The sequence below is a fragment of the Panthera tigris genome, chromosome B2 (assembly GCF_018350195.1).
Source record: "Panthera tigris isolate Pti1 chromosome B2, P.tigris_Pti1_mat1.1, whole genome shotgun sequence".
NCBI classification, from domain to species: domain Eukaryota; kingdom Metazoa; phylum Chordata; class Mammalia; order Carnivora; family Felidae; genus Panthera; species Panthera tigris.
The window spans coordinates 98,075,609-98,103,328 of record NC_056664.1 but is presented as its reverse complement, the minus strand read 5'-3'; the positions used below and the strand labels follow the sequence as shown (position 1 = coordinate 98,103,328).

The following is a 27,720-nucleotide window of genomic DNA, read 5'->3' as shown; positions in this document are numbered from 1 at the left end:
CATATTTTTTTGGATCCCCATTCCAGTACGGTATTGGGGAGAAAACTCTTAAAACTGTTCATTGAAGGACCTGGGGCTCTTCCTTTTTAAAATAGACTCTTTAGGGGCGCCTGGGTGGCTCAGTGCGTTGAGTGTCCGGACTCGGTCATGATCTTGCAGTCTGTGAGTTTGAGTCCCACGTCAGGCTCTGTGCTGACAGCTCAGAGCCTGGAGCCTGCTTCAGATTCTGTGTCTCCCTCTCTCTCTCTGCACACCCTCCTCTCTTATGCTCTGTCTCTCTGTCTCTCAAAAATAAACATTAGAAAAGTATAAAAAATAAAATAAAATAAAATAGACTCTTTTGGGGTGCGTGGGTAGCTCAGTTGTTTAAGCATCCGACTTCAGCTCAGGTCATGATCCCATGGTTCATGGGTTTGAGCCCATGTGAGGCTCTGTGCTGCCAGCTCAGAGCCTGGAGCCTACTTCAGATTCTGTGTCTCCCTCTCTCTCTACCCCTTCCCCACTCGTGCTCTCTCTCTCTCTCTCGCTCTCTCTCTCAAAAATAAATAAACTTAAAAAAAATAGACTCTTTATGGTAAACCTAGTCACTTTTGTAAAATGTTTCTTCCCTTCTCATCTGAGCACACGGGAGGTTTGTGTCAGTAGCATCATGTCAACAAACTATTGGCACTTTTGAAATCTACCCCATGGAAAAATTTAAAATATGTAGCAAATTAATGTGTGTGTGTGTGTGTGTGTGTGTGTGTAAGTGGGTATGTATATATGCATATACATATATATGTGTAGATATTATATATGTATGTGTGGATATATATGTATAATATCTATACATATATATGTATATCTATGTATATATAATATCTATGTATAGATATTATACATATATATCTATATGCATATATATCCACACATACATATATGGCTTATAACATATATATAATTTATAATAGTTAAGAATTAAAAACAAGCAAAACATTCATCAACAGATAAATGACTAAGTAAGCTATATGTATATTTATACAATAGAATACTAAGCATCAATTAAAAGGAATTAGGTAAATCGTATAAACTGATATGAAAAGATGTCAAAGACTACAACTAACTGATAAAAGCAAGTTGCAGAATAATGTTTACAGTATAGTGGCATAAGCATACTATATGCAAAAAATAAATGTGTATATGTAAGTATATAGAAAAAAAAGTCTGAAAGAGATACAAACTCAACAGTGATTACTCCCTGGAGGGACCATGAATTGAGAAGATGAAAGTGTGAAGAGAAACTTTTAGTTTTTACTCTATCGTTTGGAATTTTACAATGTGTATGCATTTGTATGATGCATATGTCCTTGCATTTATTTTAACTTCTAAAATCACCGTGTTTTCTATGAAAAAAAAAGGATAATAATAGTTAATCTGTTACTAATAGGAAAAGCTGCATGCATTGACAAGTTATGTATCACACCTCAAGAACTGATTTCTCGCCTGGGGGAATTTGGACAGTTCTGCCCTATCAGCCTGGCCGAATCATATGAGCTCGTTGATTGTTCTGTAACTGAGTCACTGAAATTTGCAGCAGAGTTCAGAGGGCACTATTATAAAATGAGTTCTCAGGAAAATCTGAATGTAAGTTTGTTCCTAACTCCAAATACTTACTAGGGAAAGAAAATGCCTATATCGGGATTCATCAAATAGGAAAGGGTGGGTGCAGCTGGGAACACCCAGGAACTGGAGACCAGGAGCCCCATTACTGGAACCTGTGACTTTAAGACCAATGAGGCACCTCGGAGGCCAGTCCTGAGACTGCACCCCAAGATATATTTTGGCACAAAGCAGAGATTCAGGATCAGTGAGGAGCCCTCCGCTTAACAGGTAGAGAGACCCAACAGCAACTCCCACCAGTGGTGGGGATGCTGAACATCAGGACCCAGCCCACAGGTGGTTATGGTTATGGTTGTGGTTGTGGTTATGGTTATGGTTTATTCATGGTTATGAATAAACAGTATTTTTTAAACCACCTTTGAAAGAGTAGTTACTCTCCATCCAGGAGATATTTCCCAATCAGGTCAGGTTGCCAAAAAAAGGACATAAAACATACTGCTCTAGATGTGCATCAGTCTTTATAGCAAGCCCTTCCACAGCACATCCTCTCTAAGAAGGAGAACCAAATGGAATATTTCCCATGCTCTGCAATCTGGCCCACTGCAAAGAAGGGGGGGTCTCTGCACTCCCTCCGTGGCAGCCTCCCCTTTCCTCCCAGTGGCAGCTGCTTCTGGCTCAGCAGGCACTCAATATGTCACAGTGAGTTCAAGTCAACAGCTGAAGGAATCTGTCTTGTTCCTGATGATTGCAAGGTCCTTACAGTCCCGATAGTCTGCTTCTTCCCAAAATGCCCAAGTGTCCACAGGGAGTCATCATAGCTTCCGTCCAGGGAACCATCATTAAATGTGTCTGTGTACTGTGAAAAAAGAAAAAAGGTAGGCAGCTAAGGGATTAAGGTCCTAGAGTACAGAAGGGAAGTCACAGTCAGTGGAAACTTCTTCATCACTAGAATTCCCTATATACCTTATATTTCTGTTTAATGCAACGGAATACAAATCTGTTCTAATATTATGTCTGTAATTTTTTGAGATAAAGGTTGGTAGCTGAAAACTAATCAGATGCCTCTGGACATTTTACTTTCCCCTGAAGAATTAGAATTTTAAAAATTTTGTTGAGGCATTTATTTCTTCCTGCATATTTAAATGGCAATCACAGAATTGCAAAACTGGAAGTGACAGTGCAGATCATGTATCTGGTCAGCCGCCTCCATTTTACGGAGTGCTAACTGAAGCTAGACGGCTTAATTCACCTGCCAAACAGCACCCAAGTAGATAATCACACTGCAGAGCAGGGAGACAGGCCAGCAAGAGACTGTGCACTCTCTGGTGCCTGGCGCGTAGTATGAGCTCAATAAATGTTTTATATGTGAGTGAGTGAGTGAGAGATCAGGAGAGAGATCTTAGATGTCATCACTTCAGAGCATTACTATAAGGATCTTGCAGTCAGGGAAACGAGTTACTGTAATGCAGAAAGTGGCTCTCAGATGGTTTGCTGCTGAAAACGGAGAGAACAGCAGGAGAGCCTCGGTGGATCTTTGACTGGCGTAGCACTCCTGTTTTAAACGGTCTTATTGGTGTCATCATTTTCTTTAGAAATTTTTGCAGAACCCAGAATTGTATGTGCCTCCGTTAGCACCTCATCCTCTACCACCTGCTGACATGATCCCCAAAAGGCTGACGCTGTCGGAGCTGAAGAGTCGATTCCCTAAGTGTGCGGAGCTCCAGGGCTACTGTCCAGTGACCTATCAGGATGGAAATCACAGGCAGGTCCTCACCCTCGTGGGAGTTTAGGGTGATATCTCTACTCAGAATAGGTAGTTCATATAACATTCTTAATATTTGGGTCAAAAGGTCACTATTATTTAACTATAAAATGTTCTGTTTCTTCTTCGAAGAAAATTAAACATTTTTGACATTTTATTTACACGATACTGCATAGTAATTATACAACAGGGTTTTTTTTTTTGTTTTGGGTTTTTTTTTTTTATCTTTCAGATATGAGGCCCTAATACCTGGGAACATTAACTATGCTTTAGAATATCGTGATCGTATATATATTTGTGAGAGTCAAGAAAAACTCGAGAAATTTTTGAGGTGAGACCATTCACTAAGTTACAAATATTGAACATCTTCTATATTCGGTGCACCATGCTCGGGGAGGTGTGTGCGTGTGTGTGTGTGTGTGTGTGAGCAAAATATATATTTTGTGTACAGACACACATATGCATACATACATATATACATGCATACATACATATATACATGTATATATGCATATATACATGTATATATGTATGTATGCATATACATACATATGTATATGTATGTATATATATGTATGCATATATATATATATATATATATATATATATATATATATATACATGTATATATACATGTATAATGATGAATAAGAACTGGTCCCTGTTGTCCCAAAGCCTGAGGCTCCGGGGTAAGATAGACTTTACGTACCTATTGACAAAGAATGTGATGGCATTTAGAGTGGGGAAATGCCAGGAGTTCTGAAAAAGTGTGGCCCCAAATTCTGATTGAATTGTCTGTGGAAGTGAGGCCTGAATGAGGAGTGGGAATTGAGTGAGTGGAGGGAAAGAGAGACAGGTTCCAAGCAAACAAACCTGGCCCAGGGGAATCACAGAACTGCCAAGAAATTCAGCATGACTAGACGTGATGTGGAAAGGAAAAGGATGGAGAGGCGAGGCTGGAGAAGGTGACTGGGGCCAGAGGGTGGAAGGTCAAGTAAAGTTACCATAAATCATTGGAACTTGATCCAAAAGGCAGAATGAATACATTGCCTGTTATAATCAAATCTGCTTTGGAGAGAGACCATCATTGGAGTGTTGATAATGGTTTGGAGGCAGGAATGCCAGTGCTGAGGCTATTGGGATGATCCTGTCCAAAATAATACAGCCTGTTTGAGGTCAACCATGAAGACTAGTGTGGGCAAAGCAGTGGGCTTCTGACCAACCAAGCCCCGAGAAACACCAACACGCAAATGTGAGAAGAGCTTGCAAGGAGAATGATGAAGAAGAACGCACAGAGAGGTGAAGGAGAGCCAGGTCGGGGAGGCTCTGGGGAGGAGGGGAGAGAGCCGAGGGGGAGGGGGCGGTGGCCAGCAGGTTTAAATGCTGCTTAGAGGTCAAGCAAGACAAGAGCCGAAATGTGTGTCAGATTTAGGTTATAACAGGTCATTGGTGATCCTGGCAAGAATGGTTTCAGTGGAGTGAGGTGAGTAGAAGCCAACTACAGCATACCACAGAGGGGATGCAAGGTGAAGAAATGAAGACCTTGCCTAGTCCTGAGGTGACACACACAGCAGCTGAGAGGGTGACGCACCTGAGGGCAGCGGGATGGAAGTGAGACCACTGGACATGGTTGCACGCTGTAACTTGGACCGTGCATGCCCCAAGTGAAGGGAGTAGCAGCTGCTCATCTACCGCCAGACATTTCTTTGTTTCACAGGAAGTTGGGAACCAAAGTTCTTTTTAAATTTTGTTTACTTTTGTTTTTTTTGAAATTTTGATACAAATTTCTAAAACTAACATGTGGATCAGATCACATAGTATTCCGAAAATACTACGTGGAATTTGTGCAGTAGTTTGTGATCTCCACTAAAGCTCACTGTTTGAAGAAGTGTATAAGGAAAAGACACTAGTTGCTAAAAGTGATAGAGAACTGATGGAGTGAAGGTAGTTTTTCTTTTTCCTTATATTTTTTAATGGGGACAGTGTGAGCATGTTTAGATGCAGATGGATGGGAAAGATCCAATAAAGAAGGAAATGCCAAAGGTGGGAGGCAGAGAGAAATTACTAAAGAAACCTGGAGACAGGCCAGAGGGGGATCCAAAGTCTGGTGGAGAGGGTGGGGACAGCTCTTACATGGCAGGTAAGCTCCCCCACGGAAAGAGGAAGTGTGTGCGCCTCTGCTTGTGGTGAGCACTTGAGGAAGTGCCACTCAGATGGCTTCTCTTTGTGACATGGCACCTACCTCTAGGAGCTCCGAGCTCTGACCTTCTCCCTTGTCACGTTCTCCCCAGTGGAGAAAACCAGCTGCTGAACTGTACCTCTTAGTCGTCTCCTGTACATTCACATTCCTATGTACTCACGGTGAGTATATGTGTGAGCATCCATCTGATGAACTTTGTGTTCTTAGGTTGCCACAGAAATACTGGAATCAGAAGCTTCCATACAAACTGCCCCCATTAAAGGAGCCCATACACCTCACAAGTCTTCCTTTGCCTGGATATCTGGAACAGGTTCAGTTACATGGTTGTCTATGTTCATATATTAGTAGAGTACAATGATCTGTTTTTTAACAATTTTTATTTTGGTAACAATGAAACTGAAGGCAGAGTTTTCTGATTTTTAAGCTGTAAATCCACTCTTAACCTATTTTGATTATGGGTGGTTGTGAAAACAAGAAGTGAGAAAAACCCTTGGTTCTCTAGCTAATCCCCAAATACCTGCAGGAAAATGAAGAGAGAGGAGATTGTCATGAAATTATTTACAGTTGACCTTTGGTTAGATTCTTATTTAAATTTTCTTATTTTTAAATTTGTAATATGAAGATTCAGTCTCTGAGAGGTTTAGTCACTGCTCAAAAGTGTGAGTTGCAAAAGCACCACAGCTAAACCACCAAAGTCATATTTTGCCCCAAATCTAGGGGCAAATGCCCCCAAATGCTACTCAAGTCACACTTTATTTATCTAAATATAACTCTTTTTACACAGAATAAAATTCACTAATAATCAACCACTATTTTAAATTTTTTTTTAATTCTATAAAATTAATGCCTGGGGCATAAATAATTTCATACCTTTCTCACAAATTCTTATCCACTTCATTTTTTTTGACTTTCCTAGATGGTGAACCTTCAATCTGGTTTAGTATCAAAAGGCAAGATGAGGCTCACCCAGAAAGGAGTATTCTCATAAAAGGCCACATTTCACCAGGAGGGCCTCACATCTTCTCTGCCCGCTCAGGGCTTCAGAATCTACCGCAGTGACAACTGTGGTCTCTGGAATTCCTTGCCAGGTGGTCAGGAGTCCTGATAGCAGAGGCAATCTGGTCAGCTCTGGCAATGGAAGTAGAAAATGGGCCGAGACAACTCAGAGCCCAGGAACCCCTTCTTTTGTCTTTAACATTCGGTTATGGAAAATGTCAAATATAAAAATAGAAAGAATTGTGTAATGAAGTCCATGTATCCATCACCTTCCTGACATTCAGCCAAGTTGTAATTTTCATTCTTCCTAATCAAATGTACTTTGTGTTCCTTTCTTGTTGGTTAAGTGGGCATTTAACCACCTTTATAAGCCCCAGGAGGCTATTAGAGGCAAAGAATAGCCTCTTTATCTATTTGCCACTAAGAGAAGAAACCAAATTCAAATATACGTATGATTTACATTGTTCCCTACCTGCAGGGTATTGCAACTTCACTAATTAAAGCAATGAATGCAGCAGGATGCTTAAAGCCCAAATTCCCCTTCTTAAGTGTAAAGAGATCTGCACTGCTATTTATAGCTTTTCACCTAAAAGGTATGTCTTCTTTAATGACATGATACTTGGCACTAATTTAACATTAATTGTAGTATATGTGATAAATGCATAGGATTGTTGAGCTGGATTGGTTGTTTGCATTGGTGTGTGTGTGTGTGTGTGTGTGTGTGTGTGTGTGTGTGTGTTGATAGCAAATATTTTGATGAAAATATCAAAATTGAGTTTCTAGTTTTTAAAGCAAGGATTACAAGTAATATAATCGGCTCTCCATAATCCATGCCACAGAGAAAGGTGAATAGAGGCAATTATGATCTAAAATGGATTAATCCCTAAATCTTACGTGTGATTTGAATATCTTCTCAGCTATAGCTGTGCAACTGTCTCACACATGTAGTTCTCTTTCTTTTTAATTTAATGACTCACTAACCTAACAGAAAACATTTACAGTTCTGTGAAATTTTCTGCAGCCTACAATCCCAATGGTTCTGAATATACAAAAAGGAAGTATAAGAAGAAGATGGACCAATTTTTGGAGAGATGTGAACTCATTACATATCTGGGTGCCAAGATGACCAAAAAATACAAGGAACCTCAGTTTAGAGCCATTGACTTCGATCATAAATTACAGACCTTTCTCTCTCTTAAAAATATAGACCCAGTTAATGGATAGTTTGCTTAGGTAACTGCAACCAGAATGTCAAGAGTTATCTGAAAGGGATAGAAGGAAATAGGTTGAAAATCTGGCCCTCTCGGCAGTACTTTTCCCTTCTGGTGGACTCAAAGCACTGCCAGCCAGGAGTGCGTGCACCTTCCTCTATTAGCATAAGTCTTAATATAATTTACAAATTATTGCGTGAACATTCTTCCTTTAACAAAATAGTTATTCCATTTAGAGTAAGCAACTCATTTTACTTAATAAATTTATTGTTCAATTTCCTTTTTAACATTTTCAGTCTCCATTAAAGAAAATTGCTCAGTAGGTGTTAGAAAGCTTCAAGAAATGAAATTAACATTGATATAAATAAAGTAGAAACATTGGTTACACTTTCAACATAAAGAGTTGTTTGTAAACGTCATGAACTAGGACATGTTATCAATTTCCCAACAAAATAAATGCATTTGAGATAACTAAATGGCTGCCTCTTTTCTTTTTCCTAAGTATTCAAGAAGCAAGCTGTAAACATCATTTTGTAATTATAAATCACCTGCAATTTTGAGAATGATGAAATCTAGAGTCTTATCATGTGACATTAACCCAGAAGTATGTTAGAGGAGAATTTACTAGATTGAATTTGAATGAGATTTTAAAAATAAGATTATCAATTTTTCAGCAGCAGTATAAGAAACCTAGGATATGAAATAGCAAGATTAGCTCTTCAAAAAATAAAAAATACAACCATTAACTGTGTGATCTTAGGTAGATCTTGGTTTCTCTGAGCCTTTGTTTCTTAATCTCTAAAATGAGTGATTTAGTTCTTTTTTTCCAGCTTCATTGGCATATAATTGACAAAATTATATATATTTAAAGTGCTCAACGTGGTGATTTTGATATAGGCATATATCGTGAAATATTTCCCACCATCAAGTTAACTCGGCTTATCCAACTCCTCACATACTTTGTGTGTGTCTCTATGTGTATATAGCAAGAACCCTAAGGGCCACTCTGTTAGCAAATTTTAAGTATATAATACAGCATTATTAGCTGTAGTCCCACACTGTACATTAGATCCTCAGAATTTATGCATATTATAATTGAAAGTTGTACCTTTTGACCAATATCTCCCCATTTCTCCTCCCACCCCCCACCAGCCCTTGGCAGCCACCATTCTAAACTCTGCTTCTATGAGCTTGACCTTTTTTGTTTTTTTGGATTCCACAACATGTATGATTCCATGCAATATTTGTCTTTCTCTGGCATATTTTACTTAGTATAATGTCCTTCAGATTCATCCATGCTGTCTTTGATCCCTATCATTTCAACAATGTTAAAAGCTAGAAGGCTGTTCTGTATATTTTTTGTATATTTTCATAATAAAATGATGTTTAAATAAAAGCTAGAAGCCTATTGTAAAAGTTAAGAAAAAACCCCAAAGCCTTTGAACTATTGCGATATACCCATAGATGAATCTATACCTTTTCAAGAGGCTGGGAGCTGTCAGCAGCTACCAAGTTTTGCGGGCAACATAAGGTCCCACCCACCCTTCTTCCCTTCCTAGTTCTTTTTTTTTTTTTTAATTTTTTTTTTTTAACGTTTATTTATTTTTGAGACAGAGAGAGACAGAGCATGAACAGGGGAGGAGCAGAGAGAGAGGGAGACACAGAATCTGAAACAGGCTCCAGGCTCCGAGCTGTCAGCACAGAGCCCGACGCGGGGCTCGAACCCACGGACCGTGAGATCATGACCTGAGCCGAAGTCGGATGCTTAACCGACCAAGCCACCCAGGCGCCCCTTCCCTTCCTAGTTCTTAACACCTGTAATTTACCATCTTTCCATGATAAAGGGGAACTTTTGCATTCTTAACCAGATACTACTGTCCTCAGTCTTCCTCAGCCTATGGTGTAAGGAGTTTCCTTTAGCAATTAAAACCAACTTGATTGCTTCCGTATCCTCCCCTTTATGATGGGCAGCAGCCCCTGCGAAGTGCCTGCAAACATTTCTTGGGGCCTCCAGAGAGCATCTGGGGATTATGTTCTCTGATATGGCTTCACCCTAAGAATTCTATAAACCCAAAGGTGGCCTAATTCCTCATCTTTTTTTCTGGAGCTGCTGAGTTCTGCACAGAAGTAGGGTGAATGCGCCTTCTCTCCTGAGGAGGGAGAAGTTTAGTCCCTGAGCTGGGCCAGGGACCAAAGGCCATGTGATTCTTTCCATCCCTTTCTCCATAGGTCTCTTTTGAGTAAATCTATGTAATGCAGTGCAGCAGATAGGAGCATTGGGCAGGGCAGGGGGAATCAAATTTTCTCAAGTAGCTTACAGCTCTGGACATTCTAGGTCTCTACACTCACATGCAAATATAGTTACACACAGGACCCTATTTAGAATAACTGCAGACCGGGCTATCATTTCCAGGCTGTTCCTTAGGTGCCAGATGGTGTGCTACTGGCTTTACGTACCTTATCTCATTTAATTCTTTACACACTGCACTTATACATAGAAGAGGTTCTTACCCAAGATAGCATGAGTAGTAGAATCCAGATTTAGCCTAACCCCAGACCCTTGCTCTTTCCTTAACATCCCCTACACTGTGAGCACAACTTGGAAATCACTGCCATGGTGTCAGTTCAGTGCTCCTAGGACCCTTCACTGGCCTGATTCCTCTGTAGACTCAAGCGTGCATGTGCGTGTGCGCGTGCACGTGTGTATACTTTAAGGTATAAAAATATTATAGAAAACTCAGGAAAATCTCCCTGGAGCTCAAGAACCCCCTAGCCCCACCCCCTATGTGTACTTACACCCCACCTATAATGTTTGCAAGTTGTTTTTTTTTTAGCAAGTTAGAGCCAGGGGTCTGTGTCCCATGAAGGGAGAATAGCATTTCTGCAATGAAAATGGAGAACATGCATCATTTTAAGACATGTTATTGAAATCCTCCTTTTGTTCAGAAATTATGTTTGCATATCATTATAAATCTATCAACCAGTGCCCCGAATATGATGAAAGAATATTCTGACTGGGTGTTCCGAGCCCCTGAATTTTTTTCCCTGAGTGAAGCAGTAGGAGGGGGAGACCAGCCCACTGTGTTCACATTGGCTCAAAACTCCCATCCTGAAGGCTGCCACCCTCAACTGACAGCTTCAGGCCAAGGCTGAGGCAGTGCCCTTACTAGGGCAAGAGACACCCTTCCGCCAGCCTGTGCTTTTCTGCATTAATTGTCTAGATGTCATTTTCACTACAACTAAAAAAATGCATAATTTCGCCCAGGGAAGAGAGATAGTATCCATTTGATAGACCTTAAGACAAAAATAACATAAGTACAGTAAATAAAGGGTGGAAAATAGGGAAAGGATTTGTGTATTTCCTTTCCTTTCCTTTCTTTGTTTTAATGGTTCCAGTCAGATCCATCAAGTAAATATACTATATCTGACCATTCCTGGTGCTGGACTGTGTGCTGTCATACTATATTAAGAACCGCTGTGCTGAACCTTTTTCCCCCATATTTGGGATTCTTAGCCTGGTACAAATTTGGGGAAATAAAAGTACTAGGTGAAAGGGCATGAATTTAAAAAATGAAGAAGATAATGCCAAATGATAGTAAAGGAGTAATAAAATTGGAGCCTTTGGGTGCTCTTGGAAGCAGCATGAATGGCTGTGGTCATTTTGGAAGGCAGTTTAGTGATAGGAATTGTGGTCCATTAGAATAAATGGGTGAAAAGCAGCCCCTGTTGCTTTCATTTGAATTAATAGCAACACTGGACATTCTTACAGATGTTAATCACCAGTTGCATTTCCTCTTTCAAGAATTGTTTCTTCCTGCCCTTTGCCTCTTACTCATGGCGTACTTTTTAATTTTTTGCATGAGCTTTTTATGTAATATATACATCAATCCTTCATATTTGCAGCAAATAAATCCTATTTTTTAAATCAAAGTAAAGCCTGTTCATCTTTCTTTTATGATATTGAATATTTTTCTAAGCTCTAGAAGTTCTTCCATCTTCAGAAATTTAATAAATATTCTACTCTGTTTTCTTCTACTGGGTGCGTGCTTGCGTGTGTATGTGTTTATACTGAATTCTTTAAGGCTTCTAGAATTCATTTAGGGATATGATATGAGCTGTGGTTTTAAATTCATCAAAACTCAAAGCACTAAATACTGTCGTTTTAAAACATTTTATTTTGGGGCGCCTGGGTGGCTTAGTCAGTTGAGTCTCCAACTTTGGCTCAGGTCATGATCTTACGGTTCCTGGTTTCAGGCCCCATGTTGGGCTCTGTGCTGACAGCTCAGAGCCTGGAGCCTGCTTCAGATTCTGTGTCTCCCTGTCTCTGCCTCTCCCCCACTTGTGCTCGCTCTCTCTCTCTCAAAAAATGAATAAACACTAAAAATAATAAACTTTTATTTTATTATGTATATTTCACTTATTCTCAATTCATTTATTACGTTTTCAAAAATTTGGTGGTGAAGGGGAAGGAGTTAAAGAACCGAGAGAGAATGAGAGATATATTTTATATATGCATGCCTCTGTCTAGTGTTCGGTGATTTTTTGTTTCATCTTTGTTTTTGCTTTTACAGATGAAGGCTTGACTAGAGATAGATCTACAAAGCCCGAAAGCCTTTAATTGTGGGTGGTTCTGGGAAGAATTCTTAGAGGGGTAACATCTGAATTAAATTGACCTTTCAGAATCAAGGCAGGTAAAAACAGAGAAAAAATAAAAATTGAGATTCTAACCACCGGGTGAAAGACATTCCAAGAATATTTACCAAACCTGTGAACCAAGCATGTTGAACGTTGCTCAGTCTATACAAGCATGTGTTTATTTACAAGAAACTTCCCCAGTCAAGGGTAGGAAATAAAAATGTAAATAGGTACACATCACCCCTATCAGATGCAGAAGAAATGGGGCCTTGAAACTGGAGCACTACTGAATTAGTGTTGTAAAATCTCTGTAAAGTGCTATATTGTCCCTATATTGTCCCTACTGGCACTGAACAATGTCAATTACTTTTCTGTTCCCCTCAAACCCATTTAAGACATAAACTTTGGACTGTAGTTTCTGCCTTGCTACAGTCTACTGTTATAGCCTGCAAGGATGTTTTGACGCCCTTCATAATGACAAAGGACTTCTACCAACCTCCAGTTGCTAGATGATCATGAACTTCTCCTTCCTTTAAACTCCTCCTGGGTTTTCCATTGACCCAATTCACCCAGAAGCCAGTAGATACTGGGCTTTGTTGTAGTCCTTGCAGCTTCCAGGGCCAAAAGATGGGGAAGAACGGTGGAGATTGAATTTGGAGGGGAAAGAGAAAAAAAACCTGGATAGCCTCTTATCCATCGATATTCACTCTGTAAGTGATCTTATGATAATTTAGAATCTATACTCTGATAACTCCAACATTAATATTAATGTCTCAAGTTCTGCGTTCACCTCTGAACTCCAGACTCTTCTCTATATCTGCCTACTGTATATCTTTCCTTGGTTATCTAGTTGACATCTGAAATTTAATATGTCCACCCCATACTTGCTATTCACCCAGCTTCTCTTTTTCCAGTTTTCTCTCAGATTAGTTAATGGTAATACTGTACACTCAGTTGATTTGGTCCCAAACAGGGATGAACCTGAATTGCATTCTTTCCTTGACTCCCCACATCTACTCTCTCAGCAAGTCCTATCAAAGACTATGCCCATGAGTCTGGGCTCTTCTCATGTTTTGTACTGCCCTCACCGACTTTCCATGCTTCTGTTCCTGTTCCTCTGAGATCTACTTTCCATCTAGCACCTGGAGCAGTCTTTAAATAAATAAATCAGGTTTCATCATTCCCTTTTAAAAACCTTCCAATGGCTTCCCACTTTAATTGAAGTAAAATCCAAACAATTTTCTCTGGTCATATGTGTGGTTAATTGTGTATGTCAACTTGGAGGGTATTTTGGGATGAGATTCAAATGTAAATCAGTGAGCTAGACTAAGAAGATTACCCTCTATAGTGTGGGTGGGCCTTATCTAATTAGTTTAAGGCCAGAATAGAACATGAAGTGCAGCCTCCGTAAGAAGGAATTCTCCAGCAGTCTGCCTTCAGACTTCATTTGCACTACCAAATCCTCAGGGTCTCAAGCCTGTCAGGTGACACTGCAGATTTTAGACTCCCCAACCTCCATAATCATTGAGCCATTTCCTTTCAATAAATGTAAATCTCTCTACATATCCCCTTGGTTCTGTTTACCTGGAGAACTCTGGCTCGTATAGAATAAAACACCTTGCATGGCCTAGCTCTGCCTAACTTTTCAACATCTTCTCCATTCTTTTTTATCTGTTCCCTCTTTCTTTTGGACTGACTGGAACTTTTTAATTCCATGTCTCTGCTAAAGTTTTCAAAGGTATGCACTCTATTTCTATCCACTGAGTATCTGTCACTACTCTTAACATGCATGCTTAGTCTGAAGGTAATATCTCTGTCCTTAAAACATTTACTACTATTCACCGACTTGCCATCTTAAGTGCTATTTTATTCAATATTTCGGATGTAGTTTATTATCCAAATTAAACATTTTCCTTTCATAATCAGTGTTTGTTTAGATTTCCCTCATGTTTGCTGTTTTTCTCTCTGTGAGCTCTCCATCTTACATCTCAGACTTCCCTTGGAGGGTTATTTTCCTTCCTATAATAGGGGTTTGTTGGGGGTTAATGCTTTCAATTTTTGTTTTTCCTACATTGTTTTGATTTTGTCCTTGTTCCCTATGATAATTTTATGGTATATAAGAAATAGAAATAGACAATCTCAATGGTTATATCTATTTTAAAACTTGAATCAGAATAGAAAGTACCAGGCCCAGATGGTTCGCTGGTAAATTCTATCAAACATTTAAGGAAGAAATTATATCACTTCTCTACAATCTCTTTCAGAAGACAGAGGCAGAAGGCTATTTCCTAATTCATTCTATGGGGACACCACTACCCTAATACCCTAATACCAAAACCAGACAAAGACATTACAAGATAAGAAAACTATAGACCAATATCTTTCATGAACGTGGATGTAAAAACTCTCAACAAAATATTAGTAAATTGAATCCAACAAGTATAAAAAGAATTACACACCACAACTAAGTGGAATTTATCCCAGGTGTGCAAGGCTGGTTCAACATTCAAAAATCAATTAATGTAATCTATCACATTAACAGGTTAAAGAAAAAAAACCCCATATGGTCATATAAATAGATGAAGGAAAAGCATTTAACAAAATCCAACACTCATTCATAATAGAAACTCTCAGTGAACTAGGAATAGAAGACAACTTCAACTTGATAAAGATCATTTATAAAAACCTGCAGTTTATACCATACTTGATGGTGAGAAACTAGAAGCTTCCCCACTAAGATCAAAAATAAAGTAAGGATGTTCCCTCTTAGCACTCTTTTTCAACATCATACTGAAAGTCCTACCTATTGCAGTAATACAAGAAAAAGAAGTGAAAGATATATTGATTGAGAAGGAAGAAATAAAATTGTCTTTGTTCACAGATGACATGATCATCTACATAGCAAATACAAAAGAATCAACAACAGCAAAAAACCTGCAATTAATAAGTTATAGCAAGGTTGCAGTATATGATGTTAGTATATAAAAGTCAGTCACTTTCATATATGCAGCAATGAACAAATAGAATATGAGTTTGAAAACACAATAACATTTATATTAGCATCCAGATAAAATACTTACGTGTAAATCTAGCAAAATACGTACAGTATCTATATGAGGACAACTTCAAAACTCAATTGAATGAAATTGAATAACTAAATTAATGGAGAAATATTCCAAGTTCATGGATAGTAAGACTCAATGTTGTCAAGATGTCAGTTCCTCCCAACTTGATCTGTATATTCAGTGCAATTCCAATCAAAATTTCAGGAAGTTATTTTATGGACACTAACGAGTGGATTCTAAAGTTTATATGGAGAGGCAAAAGACCCAGAAGAGCCAGCATAATATTGAAGGAAAATAACAAAGTCAGTGGACTGACACCACGCAACTTCAAGACTTAAAACAAGGCTACAGTAATCAAGACAGTGTGGTATTGTCAAAAGAATATACAAATAGATCAGTGGAACAGAAAAGAGAGCCCACATAATTATATACAGTCAACTGATCGTTGACAAAGAAGCAAAGACCATACACTAGAGCAAAGATAGTCTTTTCAGCAAACGGTGCTGGAACAACTGGACATTCCACATGGAAAAAAATACATCCAGACACAGACTTTACACCTTTCACCAAATCACCTCAAAATGGATCACAGATCAAAATGTAAAATGCAAAACTATAAAATCCCTAGAAGATAACATGGGAGAAAACCTAGATGACCCTGAGTATGGCAATGACTTTTCAGGTACAACACCAAAGGCATGATCCATGGAAGAAATGATTGATAAACTGGACTTATTAAAATGAAATGAAAAACTGCTCTGCAAAGACCCTGTCAAGATAATGAGAAGATAGGGGTGCCTGCGTGGCTCAGTCGGTTAAGCATCCGATGCTTGATTTTGGCCCAGGTCATGATCTCACGGTAAAATTTTAAAAGGGGCTGGTAATCACATCTTCAGTTTCAAACTCTCGGAGGCTAATATGATGGCATGCTGGAGATCTGGACGTGGGTGTTGCAGGGGATAAATTGCAAATGGTCCCTGACTTCTGACGGTTTGACTTACAATCTCTTGATTTTACAATGATGAGAAAGCAATACACATTTAGTAGAAACTGTACTTCAAATTTTGAATTTTGATTTTTTGCCCGGCTAGTGATAGGCAGTGGGGTCGTCTCTTGTGATGCTGGTCAGCGGCAGCGAGCTGCAGCTCCCAGCCAGCCACACGGTAGTGAGGGTAAATAATTTACAACCACTCTGTACCCATACAACCGTTCTGTTTTTCACTTTCAGTACAGTACTCAATAAATTACATGAGATAATCAACATTTACTACAAAATAGGATTTGTGTTAGAGGATTTTGCTCAACTCTGGGCCAATGTAAGTGTTCTGAGCATGTTAAAAGGTCGGCTAGGCTAAGCTGTGATGTTCAGTTAGATTAGGTGTATTAAATGATTACGATATTTTTAATTTATCATATTTTCAAATTACAATGGATTGATCATGACAACACCCCATTGTAAGTGGAGGAAGATCTGTATAAGCAATTAGGTATTGGTGAAACCTAGACTGAGAGAGTGAAAATGCTGAAATAGTTGGAGAAGTAGGAGGGGACTGAATTTGGCTGGGGCTTGTAGATGGTGTCAAGAAGCTTGGCCTTTATTAGGAGGGTACATGGGAGCCACAGTGGATTCTAATCAGGGGAATGCCTCCAGTCTCTGGGTGTGATCTGTACTTGATGAGATCTCCCTACTTCTGTGTATTGGAGGGAACAGCACGCAACTAAGACTAGTTAGAAGCCCTTAAAGTCTATAGAAGAAAGATGATGAAAGTCTGAGTAGCGATAATGATCATTTTAATCATAATAGATATGAATTAAACCAGACACTAAATCCATTACCTCCCTAATCTTGTTTACCCCACAGCTACCCAACCTAGGTGACACCAGTGTTAACATCTCCATTTTACAGGTAAGGTAAACAAGATTGAGAGGATAAGCAATCTGCCCAAGATTACTCAGTATTCAGATCTGACTAGATAGGGCGCCTCTCTTCACTCCCTTGGACTAGGCATTCTAAGTGGGATGGAAAAGGAAAAGACAGATGTGAAAAATAATTAAGAGGCACACAATAATGATTATTTTATTAGCATTACATGATGACAATGATGGTAATGGTACTGAATGTAAAGGCGATTTCATTCACTCCTCACGTATTGGAGCCTTAACGCAAGCTTCGGCATCTGGGAAGAAACAAAACTGATTAATTAAGCTGTCGGTGAGATATATCTAATATGACATAAAACTTCCGCAATTGCCGAATGACAACGCCACGCCCCATCCTCCGCTCCCAACTCACCGCAAACGCAAGACCCGCCCGTGATCTCTGGGCGGTGCAGCTCCGCCCCGGGCGCCTCCGCGGGCCACGTGGTCCGGCGTCCGCGCGCAGGCTCCCGGCGCCGGCGCTTCCGGGTTGGCGGTGGCGGCGGCGGCGCAGGGACAGAAGCCCGGACGACGCAGGTACCCCGGCGGCGGATTCTGCGGAGTAGGGGGCCTGGGTGGCCTTGGCACGGGTGCGCCATCCAGGCGGCCAGGTGGGACGGCCGCGATCCGGACCCCGCCGGGCACCCCGACAGGTAGGTCCTCCCGAGCCCGCGGTCCCGGGCCGTGGTGAGTGCTGCCCAGCCGTATGCTCCCCTGTCCCGCCTGAGGGGCCCGGGCCGGGAGTGGGGGGCCTCCCCCGCGTCCCGCTCACCGCTCCGCGGGCCCGGGTCTCCGGGGAATCGTCCGCCCGCCCCTCCGTGCGCTGTCTGGGGACAGCCTGGGCGATCGTGCTATGCTTCCGAAGCGAGGCCCGATGAGCCTTAGGTTATTATTTCATTGCAGCTATCCCCAAATTCATTTCGTACATTTTCTTGGCCCCTTTTATATGTTTTCACAGACGAAATGTTTAATAATGCGTGAAATCGAGACGCTGTGGTTCCCATTCTGATTGTGTGCGCAGCTATGGAAAGTTGGTGCTGGGGAAGGACTTTAGAGATGGTTGATTCCCGTTCCTTCATTTTACAGAGGAGAAAACAGACCCTGAGAGGCAACAGGGATCTTGGAGACTCACCCAACTAGGTAACAGTACAAGAATGACAATCCCAACCTAAGTTTTTTTTTTTTTTTTTTTTGTTTTGTTTTAAATCACCTTCTGCAAGTGGCAAATGGTAAAATTCAGATAACCATGTGAAGTGAATACTAGGTTTGTTTGGGCTAGGATTAACTTTGTGAGATGATGCTTCCTCGTTTTTAATCATTATTTTCTTATTTCAGGCTTTATGCTTCTTGGCTTCTAAAGAAAATGGCAGAAACATCATCAGAGCCTTCTGGGCAGCTTGTTGTACACTCAGACACTCACAGTGACACTGTTCTGGCCAGTTTTGAGGATCAGCGGAAGAAAGGCTTTCTCTGTGACATCACTTTAATCGTGGAGAATGTGCATTTCCGGGCTCACAAAGCCTTACTTGCTGCCAGTAGTGAATACTTCTCCATGATGTTTGCTGAAGAGGGGGAGATTGGTCAGTCCATTTATATGCTGGAAGGCATGGTTGCTGACACGTTTGGTATGCTGCTGGAATTTATCTACACGGGTTGTCTCCAGGCCAGTGAGAAGAGTACGGAACAGGTCCTGGCTACCGCTCAGTTCTTAAAAGTCTATGACCTGGTAAAGGCTTACACGGATTTCCAAAATAATCATAGCTCCCCAAAGCCAACGACTTTGAGCACTGCTGGTGCCCCAGTGGTTGTTATTTCTAATAAGAAAAATGATCCTCCAAAGCGGAAACGGGGAAGGCCAAGAAAAGTCAACAGTTTGCAGGAGGGGAAATCACAGCTGCCTGCAGAGGAGGAAATACAGCTGAGAGTAAACAATTCAGTTCAAAATAGACATAACTTTGTGGTAAAAGAGGGAGACAGCGGTATACTGAATGAACAGATTCCAGCAAAAGACGCAGAAGATTGTGAGCCAGGGAGAGGGGAGGAAGTGCCTGCTGAAAAAGATGAGAATTGTGATCCCAAGACCCAGGACGGGCAGGACAGCCAGAGTCGGTACAGCAAGCGGAGGATTCGGAGGTCCGTTAAACTTAAAGATTACAAACTTGTTGGGGATGAAGATGACCAGAGTTCAGCCAGAAGGGTCTGTGGAAGGAGAAAGCGGCCTGGTGGCCCTGAGGCCTGTTGTAAGGACTGTGGCAAAGTGTTTAAGTACAATCACTTTTTGGCAATCCACCAGAGGAGCCACACGGGTAATTATACTTTCGCAGCTTGCTGGAATGTGTTTGGGAGTCATGATGATAATGACAGCTTTCATTTATTGTGCAACTTCTATGTGATGGGCATTATAATAAGGCATTTATACATGTTACTGCATTTAATTCTCACGACAGTCCTATGAGGTAGGGAATGTTATCCCCATGGTACAGATGAAGAGACTGAGTCCTAGGAATAACTGGCCCAGGTCATCCATGTAGAGACAGAGCTGGGATTTGAACCCAGGTAGCCTGATTGTAGAACCCTGCTCTTACTTAGAGTTGTTGGTTCAAGGCTTTCATGCCCAGGTATCACACTCTAGCCAGATTTATTCTTCTTTCTGAGTCTTGAACATTTTTCATCTTGACCACAGCTGTGCTTTTACCCAGGTCTGTCTGGACAGCTTTCTCACTCAGCTATCTAGCTGTGAATGTCTTCTCCTGTTTGGTCCCTCTAACCGAGCTCTGGCCAATAGACCCTTTTGTGAGGATGGAAACGTTCTGTATTTGCATTGTCCAATATGGTGGCCACTAGCTACATGTGAGTGTGACTGAGGAATGGAATTTTTTGGTTAATTTAAATGGTACCATAGTGGACAGTGCAGCCCTGGCAGAAATCCCTTCCTCCTTTGAGTCCTCTCTTACACACTTAACTCTCTTTTGGGTCGGGCTGTAGTTACCAGTTAAATAACCCCTAAACCTAATTGTAAGCTAGGGACTAGTAGTTAAGTCTCCTCTCATCCCTCAGCTTGCTGTCATCTGACCCAGCAGCATCTAGCCCCGTGGTTCTCACCCTGGCCACACATTAAACTTTTTTTTTTAATGTTTATTTTTGAGGGAGAGAGAGAGACACACACACACACACACAAAATGTGAGTGGGGGAGGGGCAGAGAGAGATGGAGACAGAATCTGAAACAGGTTCCAGGCTCTGAGTTGGTCAGCACAGAGCCCTGTGCGGGGCTTGAACTCCGGAACGGCAAGATCCTGACCTAGGCCAAAGTTGGATGCTTAACCAGCTGAGGCACCCAGGTGCTCCCTGGCCACACATTAGAATCACCTAGGGAGCTTCTAAAACTACCAGTGACTGGGCACCAGCCCCAGAACTTCTGATTTAATTGGAGCCTTGGTTTGAAGGATAGATTGACAACCTTGAATTCTGGTTCTTTAAACAAAGTAGACATTTGGGAAATATTTGTTGAACTGTAACACAGTATGGTTTAAACAGTTAAGTAGTTCTGTAAGATTTGTTAAGGAAAACAGCATCTAGTATGTCCCCTCTTGCACCCAGTGTTCTCAAATTTTGCAGTGAATCACTTTAGTGTGGGTCTGTTTTCATCCATTTTGGTGGCTAATAATAGATCCACACAGGTTGGAAACTCTGTCTTTCAGTTCCAGAAAATTTTTGGAAAGTATCTCAGGGATGATTTCTTCTGTCGGTTTTCTATGCTGTCTCTTTCTGGAACTCCCTGCTATCTGGATGTTGAACCTCCAGACCCATCCTCCAATGTCCTTATCTCCTATTTCCCATCACTATTGGCTCTACTTTCTACTTTCCCCTTTATCTTTCAACACTTAAAGATTTATTTCTACTCTCACTGTTTTACCTCTAGAAGCCCTTTTTTATTCTCTAGATTCTTTTTAAAAAAATTTTTTTTAATGTTTGTTTATTTTTGAGAGAGAGACAGAGTGCTAGCGAGGGAGGGGCAGAGAGAGAGGGAGACACAGAATCCAAAGCAGGCTCCAGGCTCCCAGCTGTCAGCACAGAGCCCAGTGCTGGGCTCGAACCCATGAACTGCAAGATCATGACCTGAGCCGCGGTCGGATTCTTAACCGACTGAGCCACCCAGGCGCCCCTTTTTTTAAAATTATTGTGAATCCTCTTTTTGGTTCATGGTGAGCACGTTAATAACAGCAGTCTCTTCTTTGTTAGTTTTTAATGTTTTCTTCCCCTTGGACAGCTTCTGTTTTTTGCAAATTGCTTTTTTTTTTTCTTACTTGTTTTGGTATCTGTTTCAACTACTAAAAGCCTTCCTTGAATGGTGGTTTTTTAGAAATCATATTTGGGGTGTGTGGGTGGCTCAGTCGGTTAAGCATCCGACCCTCGGTTTTGGCTTAGGTCACAATCTCATAGTTCATGAGTTTGAGCCCCCGAGTCCGGCTCTGCACTGACAGTGTGGAACCTGCTTGGGATTCATTCTCTCTCTCTCTCTCTCTCTCTTTCTCTCTCTCTCTCTCTCTCTCTCTCTCTGCCCCTCCTCTGCTGGCACTCTCTGTCTCTCTGTCTCTCTCAAAAATAAATAAAATTAATTAATTAAAAGTCATATTTAATCTTATGTTGGAATGGTTGACTGAAAGTTCCCGTGGGTATGGAGAGGGCCTGTAGACGACGGCCTCACTGGGGGTGGTGTGGCTGCACCCCACTTCCTCACTGACACCTGGCATCTGCAGCCCTCCTACCCAGACCTGCCACATTCCAGAAGAAAACAGTCCACCCTCCCAGGCTGCCCGCCAGTGTCTAGAGCAGGAGCAGGGAAGAAGGCCGGTTATAGTCTCATCACTTCAAAAGTAAACTTGGACTTGCTGTCCCTGGGACAGTCCCCTTCCACTGTGCCTGGAGACCCACAGTGCAGAGACTGTTTTACCCTCCTCAGAGAACAGTCTCCGGCCTTGTTGGGGAGCTGGCCAGTCTTCTGGGAGGTCTAACTTTAAACTTCGAAACAGACTGTCATTGATCTCCACCCCCATCTTCAGAGGTAACAGGGGCTGCCAATTCCTGAGCATTGTGAAGGCTGTGTCTTAGGTTCCGTCTCAGCCCTTCTCACTGCTGGCATTGGATTCATCTGTTCCAGCTTGCCAGATTTTATTGCTGCTGTTTTCTCTCCAGTGCTGGGCCTTGTGGATGTATGCTATGAAGAGAAATCCCTTTATTGTCATTTTAATTTAGTAGGAAACAGAAAGATGTGCATATTCTTCCTTACACTGTGTTTCTGGGGCTCTTAACTCCAGGGGAGCGGCCTTTCAAATGTAATGAGTGTGGAAAAGGCTTTGCCCAGAAGCACTCCCTGCAGGTCCACACCCGGATGCACACTGGCGAAAGACCCTACACCTGCACGGTGTGCAGCAAGGCTCTCACCACCAAGCACTCCCTGCTGGAGCACATGAGTCTGCATTCAGGTAGCTGGGGAAGCACCAGGGGGCCACCTGCCACCGGGTTCTGGGGTGGGCGCTACCCGCGATCAAAAGGGGCTTTTCTCAGCCTGGTGTCACTTCCCACCTGGTGTCATTGGACGGCAGAATTGTGCCTTTGCCAGACTGTAGGTTAGAATTCTGCACAGCATTGAGTCTTAAAACTAGGGCTTATAAATCGGCTCTTGGGAGCTCAATGTGCAGACATTTGTTTAAGAATTTGGTGATTTGGGGGGAAACTTGAGCGTTCCACCTTTACCCCAGTCTCCACCACTCCCTACTGCCTTACATACCTTTGCACGTTTATGTTACTGTGGTGGACTCTGAAGGCATTTGCGTTTGTAGGCAAACCCAAATCATCCATAGAAAATGGGGACCTGGGCCCACTGTGTTACTTACTTTATCAGTGAACATTCTGGTTCTTTCCAGTTTTTGTGTGTTTTAGTGTCTTTATTTTTTTATTTGGCAGGACAGAAGTCTTTCACCTGTGATCAGTGTGGCAAATATTTTAGCCAGAAAAGACAACTAAAGAGCCATTATCGAGTTCACACAGGTACAGTAAAGTGAGAGAAAATTTGGATTTGGATTGATGGGGAGAAAAGCAAATACAAATTACTTCTGAAACACTAGGGTCATATTGTGGAAGATAGATTAGCATGTAAGGAAAGAATCTTAAAAAGATCTAAATTAGTTGTCTTTTCCTTGTGTTCTTCTCCACTACCTTGGGATTTATATTTAAAAATGTTGTACTACGCTTTTGGTAGCACACACAAACCCAGCAGAATTGGCATCTTTCAGAAATGCCACTTGCCTAAGAGGGTGCCAGTTGACTGTTTTTAATGGTGCCTGGACAGAAGTATCGTTACCCCGTAGCTGTCCGTCCAGGCCTTCTCCCACCTAGCTCTGTCCATTGTCTTTTTTCCTCTCCTGCCAAGTGATAAGAAATAAATGAGGGGTTGGGAGTGACATTTGAGACCAGTTGGCCACAGTCACACCAGCGCTTCAAGGGAAGAAGGAGATTATGTTTAGGGAGGTTGGAAGAGTCCCAGCTCTCCCAAGTAGTGTGTTGAGGTGCGTAGGAAAATATTAACTGTTACCAAATTAATAAAATTACTGTTGTGTTATTAAAGTACCATATTTAAAGTGATTATTTTTCAGGGAAGTGCTTTAACACAAATCACTGAAGAAATGCAGGGAGAGAGCGCATACATGCACTGACACTTTTTTTATTGTTGCGACAAGGCCACTCATTACCGGAATGCAACCACTGCCATCGCAAATTCATGGATGTGTCTCAGCTAAAGAAACATCTACGGACACACACAGGTAAAACTACCATCTCGTCCCTCCTTTCTGGTACACTTCATGGTTTTAGAAGAGTGAGGTCGAGTCCTCCTCAGGCTCCATTTATTATAAATTGGATGGTGATTTTACGTGATCAAGGTGGAAGGCTGTCCACACCATTCTGTGGGGAGATCCCTTCTCTAATAGCTCAGCAACTTAGAGATGGCTTACAAGTCTGAGTTTGGTTGTGTTTCAGTCTTAGTGTAGTTCAGCGTGGGAGATGGCGATCGTTGTTTTTAGAAAAGGAAACAAAATGAAACAAACACAAAGGTAGCATAGGCATGGGGGTCTCCCGTTTCCTGCCCCAGTACCAGTGGTTATAACACAAGCATCGCCACCTCCAGGAGAATCTGTTCCAGGGATAAAGAGGAGGCAGGATTGATCAGGGCAGGTATATCAGATTGGTTTATGCTGCTTTGGACATTTTCTTCTTCAAACAAAGTTTTTCTCCTTAACTTGTTTTCTTAAAATAAATGTCTCATAGGGTAGGCATTCTGTGAAAATAGAGCTCTATACATTTTTTTTTTTTTTAACGTTCATTTATTTTTGAAGGAGAGAGAGACAAAACGTGAGTGGGAGAGGGGCAGAGCGATAGGGAGGCACAGATTCCGAAGCAGGCTCCAGGCTCTGAGCTCTCAGCACAGAGCCTGATTCGGGGCTTAAAGTCACAAGCTGCGAGATCATGACCTGAGCTGAAGTTGGACACTTAACCAACTGAGCCACCCAGGCGCCCCTCTATACATTCTTTCAATAGATATTATCGTGAATAGGTTCTGTGAAGTTTAATTCGCTCGTTTAACACACATTTACAGAACAATTACTGGGTGCCAGGCACCGCTCTCCCTAGGTCCCCTAGGTCGTGAGGATACAACAGTGAATGAGGTGGCCAGAGCCCCTGCTGTTGAGGGGTTACCATTTGACCAAGGAAGACAAAGAACAAATGACTATATAACATGTTAGGTGGGGGTCAGTGCTGTGAAGAACTAAATACTGGGTAAGGGGGCAGGATGTGGGAAGGTGAGCTGCCCTTTTACATGGGGACTTGTGTGGGAAGGCCTCACTGATGAGGGGACACCTTGGATAGATATCTGAATGCTCTGGGAGCAGGGGCACCTGGCCAGCTCAGTCAGTAGAGCATGCAGCTCTTGATCTCGGGGTCATGAGTTCAAGACCCCCGTTAGGTGTAGAGACTGTTTAAATAAATAAGCTTAAAAGAAAAAAAAATTTGTTTTGAATGCTATGGGGAGTGAGCCAGTCATTGTCGCTGTCCAGGAGAAGAGCATCCCAGGCGGGGGGAACAGCAGGTACAAAGCCCTGAAACACAAGAGTTTCTGACTTGCCAGAGAAATGCCGGGAGGCCGTTGTGACCGAGGCTAAGCCAGGGCAGTAGAGGTAGGAGGGCTCGGGTAGGTGGATAGCAGAGGTGACTGGAGTTTGTATAACACAGGGTTCCTCGGCATAGCTGCATACTTGAGTCACCTGAGAAGCTTTAAGAGAGAAAAAGCGTGGTCCCAACCCCAGAGATTCTGACTGAACTGACCTGGGGTAGAGCCTTGAAAGTATTTGTAAAAGTTTCCTTGGTGATTCTGGTGTGTGCACTCAGGCTTCAGAATGTTGGAGGCCACGGTGAAGACTGGGTTTTCTTCTGAGCCAGAGGACTAACCAGAGCAGTGATAGGAGGTGCCTTAGAATTTTAATAGGATCATTCTGGCTTCTCTGTGGGGTGAAGTGAGACAAGGGTGGAGAGACCCATTAGGAGGCTGTTGTACTAATCAGGGGCTTGCAACGTGTGGTAGCAGTGGATGTGGTCCAGGTGGTCCAGTCCGGATATATTCTGAAGGACTATGTTCCTGGAAAGAATTTCCATTGTTTAAAACATATGTCTGTCAACAGAAAGACTTTCTGAGATGTCATAAACCCAGATAGCATCAAATGGTAATGTGAACATTGTTAATGTTTCCCACACAACTTGACAAGCAGGTAGTCAGTCTTGGAATCTGGAAACAAACTGGGAACAGGGTGGGCCCTGGCTCTGGTTTGAGAAGCTATGGAAAGATAATGGCAGTGGCCTGGCTTTCACCTTTGGAGTGGTGGGAGGTGATCATGCAAAGATGAAGATTCACCCAAGCTGGCACCCGTGTCCTCTGCCCAGATGGAGCTCGAAGTGATGTGTAGCATGAGTCTTCCAGTGAATGCTGTAGAAGGGAAGCTGCCTGGCTGCACTCCAGGTTGCCCCCATCCCTTGCTGCTACCTACTTCAGTGGGATTTTGTTCTTTCTTTTCTTTAAACTCAGTTCCCTTGCCTGCGTTAGGATCACTTAATTTTGTTTCTGGAGGATGGGACAGTCCGTCGGTAGTATGTGCAGCATACAGGCTAACACTGCATAAATGCTTTTGAAGCGTTGTGAATTCCTTGTGGAGTCTGCAGCAGTCAGGTGTGGGCCTTCGTTTGCATCCTGTGAAATTCATTCATTCATCAGGGATTTCTGGAACAGCGTGCCAGGCCTAATTCTAGGCATTGGGGTACTAGGAGTGGACAAGCCCACAAATTCTTCTCCTAAGAACGGGGGAGACAGGTGATAAATAACAAGTACAGTGTGTGAGGTGGGGATAGCATCATGAGAAAATGGATTCGGAGAAAGGGACTAAGGAGTATTAGGGGTGGGGGGATAGGGCTTTCGGTGGTGAGGAGGCCTCCTCGCTGGTAAAGTGACGTTTGAGCAGGGACTTGAAGGCAGTGCAGAGGGCAAGGGAGTCCCCGAGGGGAGCTGTGCTGGGGGATGACTGGTGAGGCAGGAGTCCCCTATGGGGCCCACTCGCTCAGGGTGTGATGTCCAGTGACTCTCCAGCGTGTCCGGGATGCTGAGCAGCGAGCAAAGGGGGAGTGCCCGGTGAGGTCAGAAAAGTTTAGAGCGAGGACTGGTGTGGGCGGACAGACCTGCGATGCCTCGTAGGCTTGGGGCTTTGGCTTTTATCTCTGGATGGGAGCAGGGAGCCTTTGGAGTGTTTGCAGCAGAAATGTGAAATGATCTGACTGCCTGCAGGGTCACTGTGGTCGCAGCACTTACTGTGGGCAGCAGGGAAGCTAGAGCAGAAGTGGGGAGACCTGTGAGGCTGCCGCAGAGACAGTGGTGGGCCTGGACCAGGGGTGGCAGTGGAGGTGTTACAGGTGGTCAGATTCTGAATACACTGGAAGGTGGATAGAAAAGTCAATAATACATGAGTCACCCTAGTGCCCCGGGGCCCTTGGGGAGGTGTCAGGAGGGCTACCTCACCGAGCAGGAAAGTGTGACAGTTGTGCGTTATCTCAGGGTGGACCTACAGGAGTAAAAGGTCCTTTTGTTTCCTGTGTATAATCACGTATCTCCTTGTTTCCCTTTGTAAGGGAAGGAACCATATCTTACACTTTCTCTGCATCCTCTTGGTACTTAGCACTCAGTGCTTGGGTACACAGCAGGTGCTTGGAAAGGGCTTAATTCATTTGTACTCATTGAG

The 27,720-nt window shown here is 42.3% G+C and overlaps 2 protein-coding genes across 12 annotated transcripts in view; both read left to right on the top strand.

The window, feature by feature from the left end:
• The window catches only part of AK9 (adenylate kinase 9), a 141,439-nt gene extending 123,036 nt beyond the window's left edge, over nt 1-18,403 (top strand). For 2 of the 4 annotated variants that reach the window (XM_007078737.3, XM_042986928.1), the window contains exons 35-40: nt 1,427-1,623; nt 3,192-3,361; nt 3,594-3,692; nt 5,769-5,871; nt 7,036-7,150; nt 7,579-8,229. In XM_007078737.3, coding sequence (XP_007078799.2) covers nt 1,427-1,623; nt 3,192-3,361; nt 3,594-3,692; nt 5,769-5,871; nt 7,036-7,150; nt 7,579-7,781 — 887 coding nt within the window. In that variant the 3' untranslated portion in view covers nt 7,782-8,229. Of the gene's footprint in view, nt 1-1,426; nt 1,624-3,191; nt 3,362-3,593; nt 3,693-5,768; nt 5,885-7,035; nt 7,151-7,578; nt 8,230-18,343 lie in introns of those variants that run through there. The other 2 variants (XM_042986929.1, XM_042986930.1) reach the window with 2 other exon arrangements.
• ZBTB24 (zinc finger and BTB domain containing 24) overlaps nt 17,882-27,720 on the top strand; it is a 16,405-nt gene continuing 6,566 nt past the window's right edge. For 4 of the 8 annotated variants that reach the window (XM_042986944.1, XM_007078738.3, XM_007078739.3 and 1 more), the window contains exons 1-5: nt 18,434-18,525; nt 18,721-19,691; nt 22,702-22,869; nt 23,351-23,434; nt 24,124-24,207. In XM_042986944.1, coding sequence (XP_042842878.1) covers nt 18,749-19,691; nt 22,702-22,869; nt 23,351-23,434; nt 24,124-24,207 — 1,279 coding nt within the window. In that variant the 5' untranslated portion in view covers nt 18,434-18,525; nt 18,721-18,748. Of the gene's footprint in view, nt 18,039-18,433; nt 18,526-18,720; nt 19,692-22,701; nt 22,870-23,350; nt 23,435-24,039; nt 24,208-27,720 lie in introns of those variants that run through there. The other 4 variants (XM_042986943.1, XR_444528.3, XR_444529.3 and 1 more) reach the window with 4 other exon arrangements.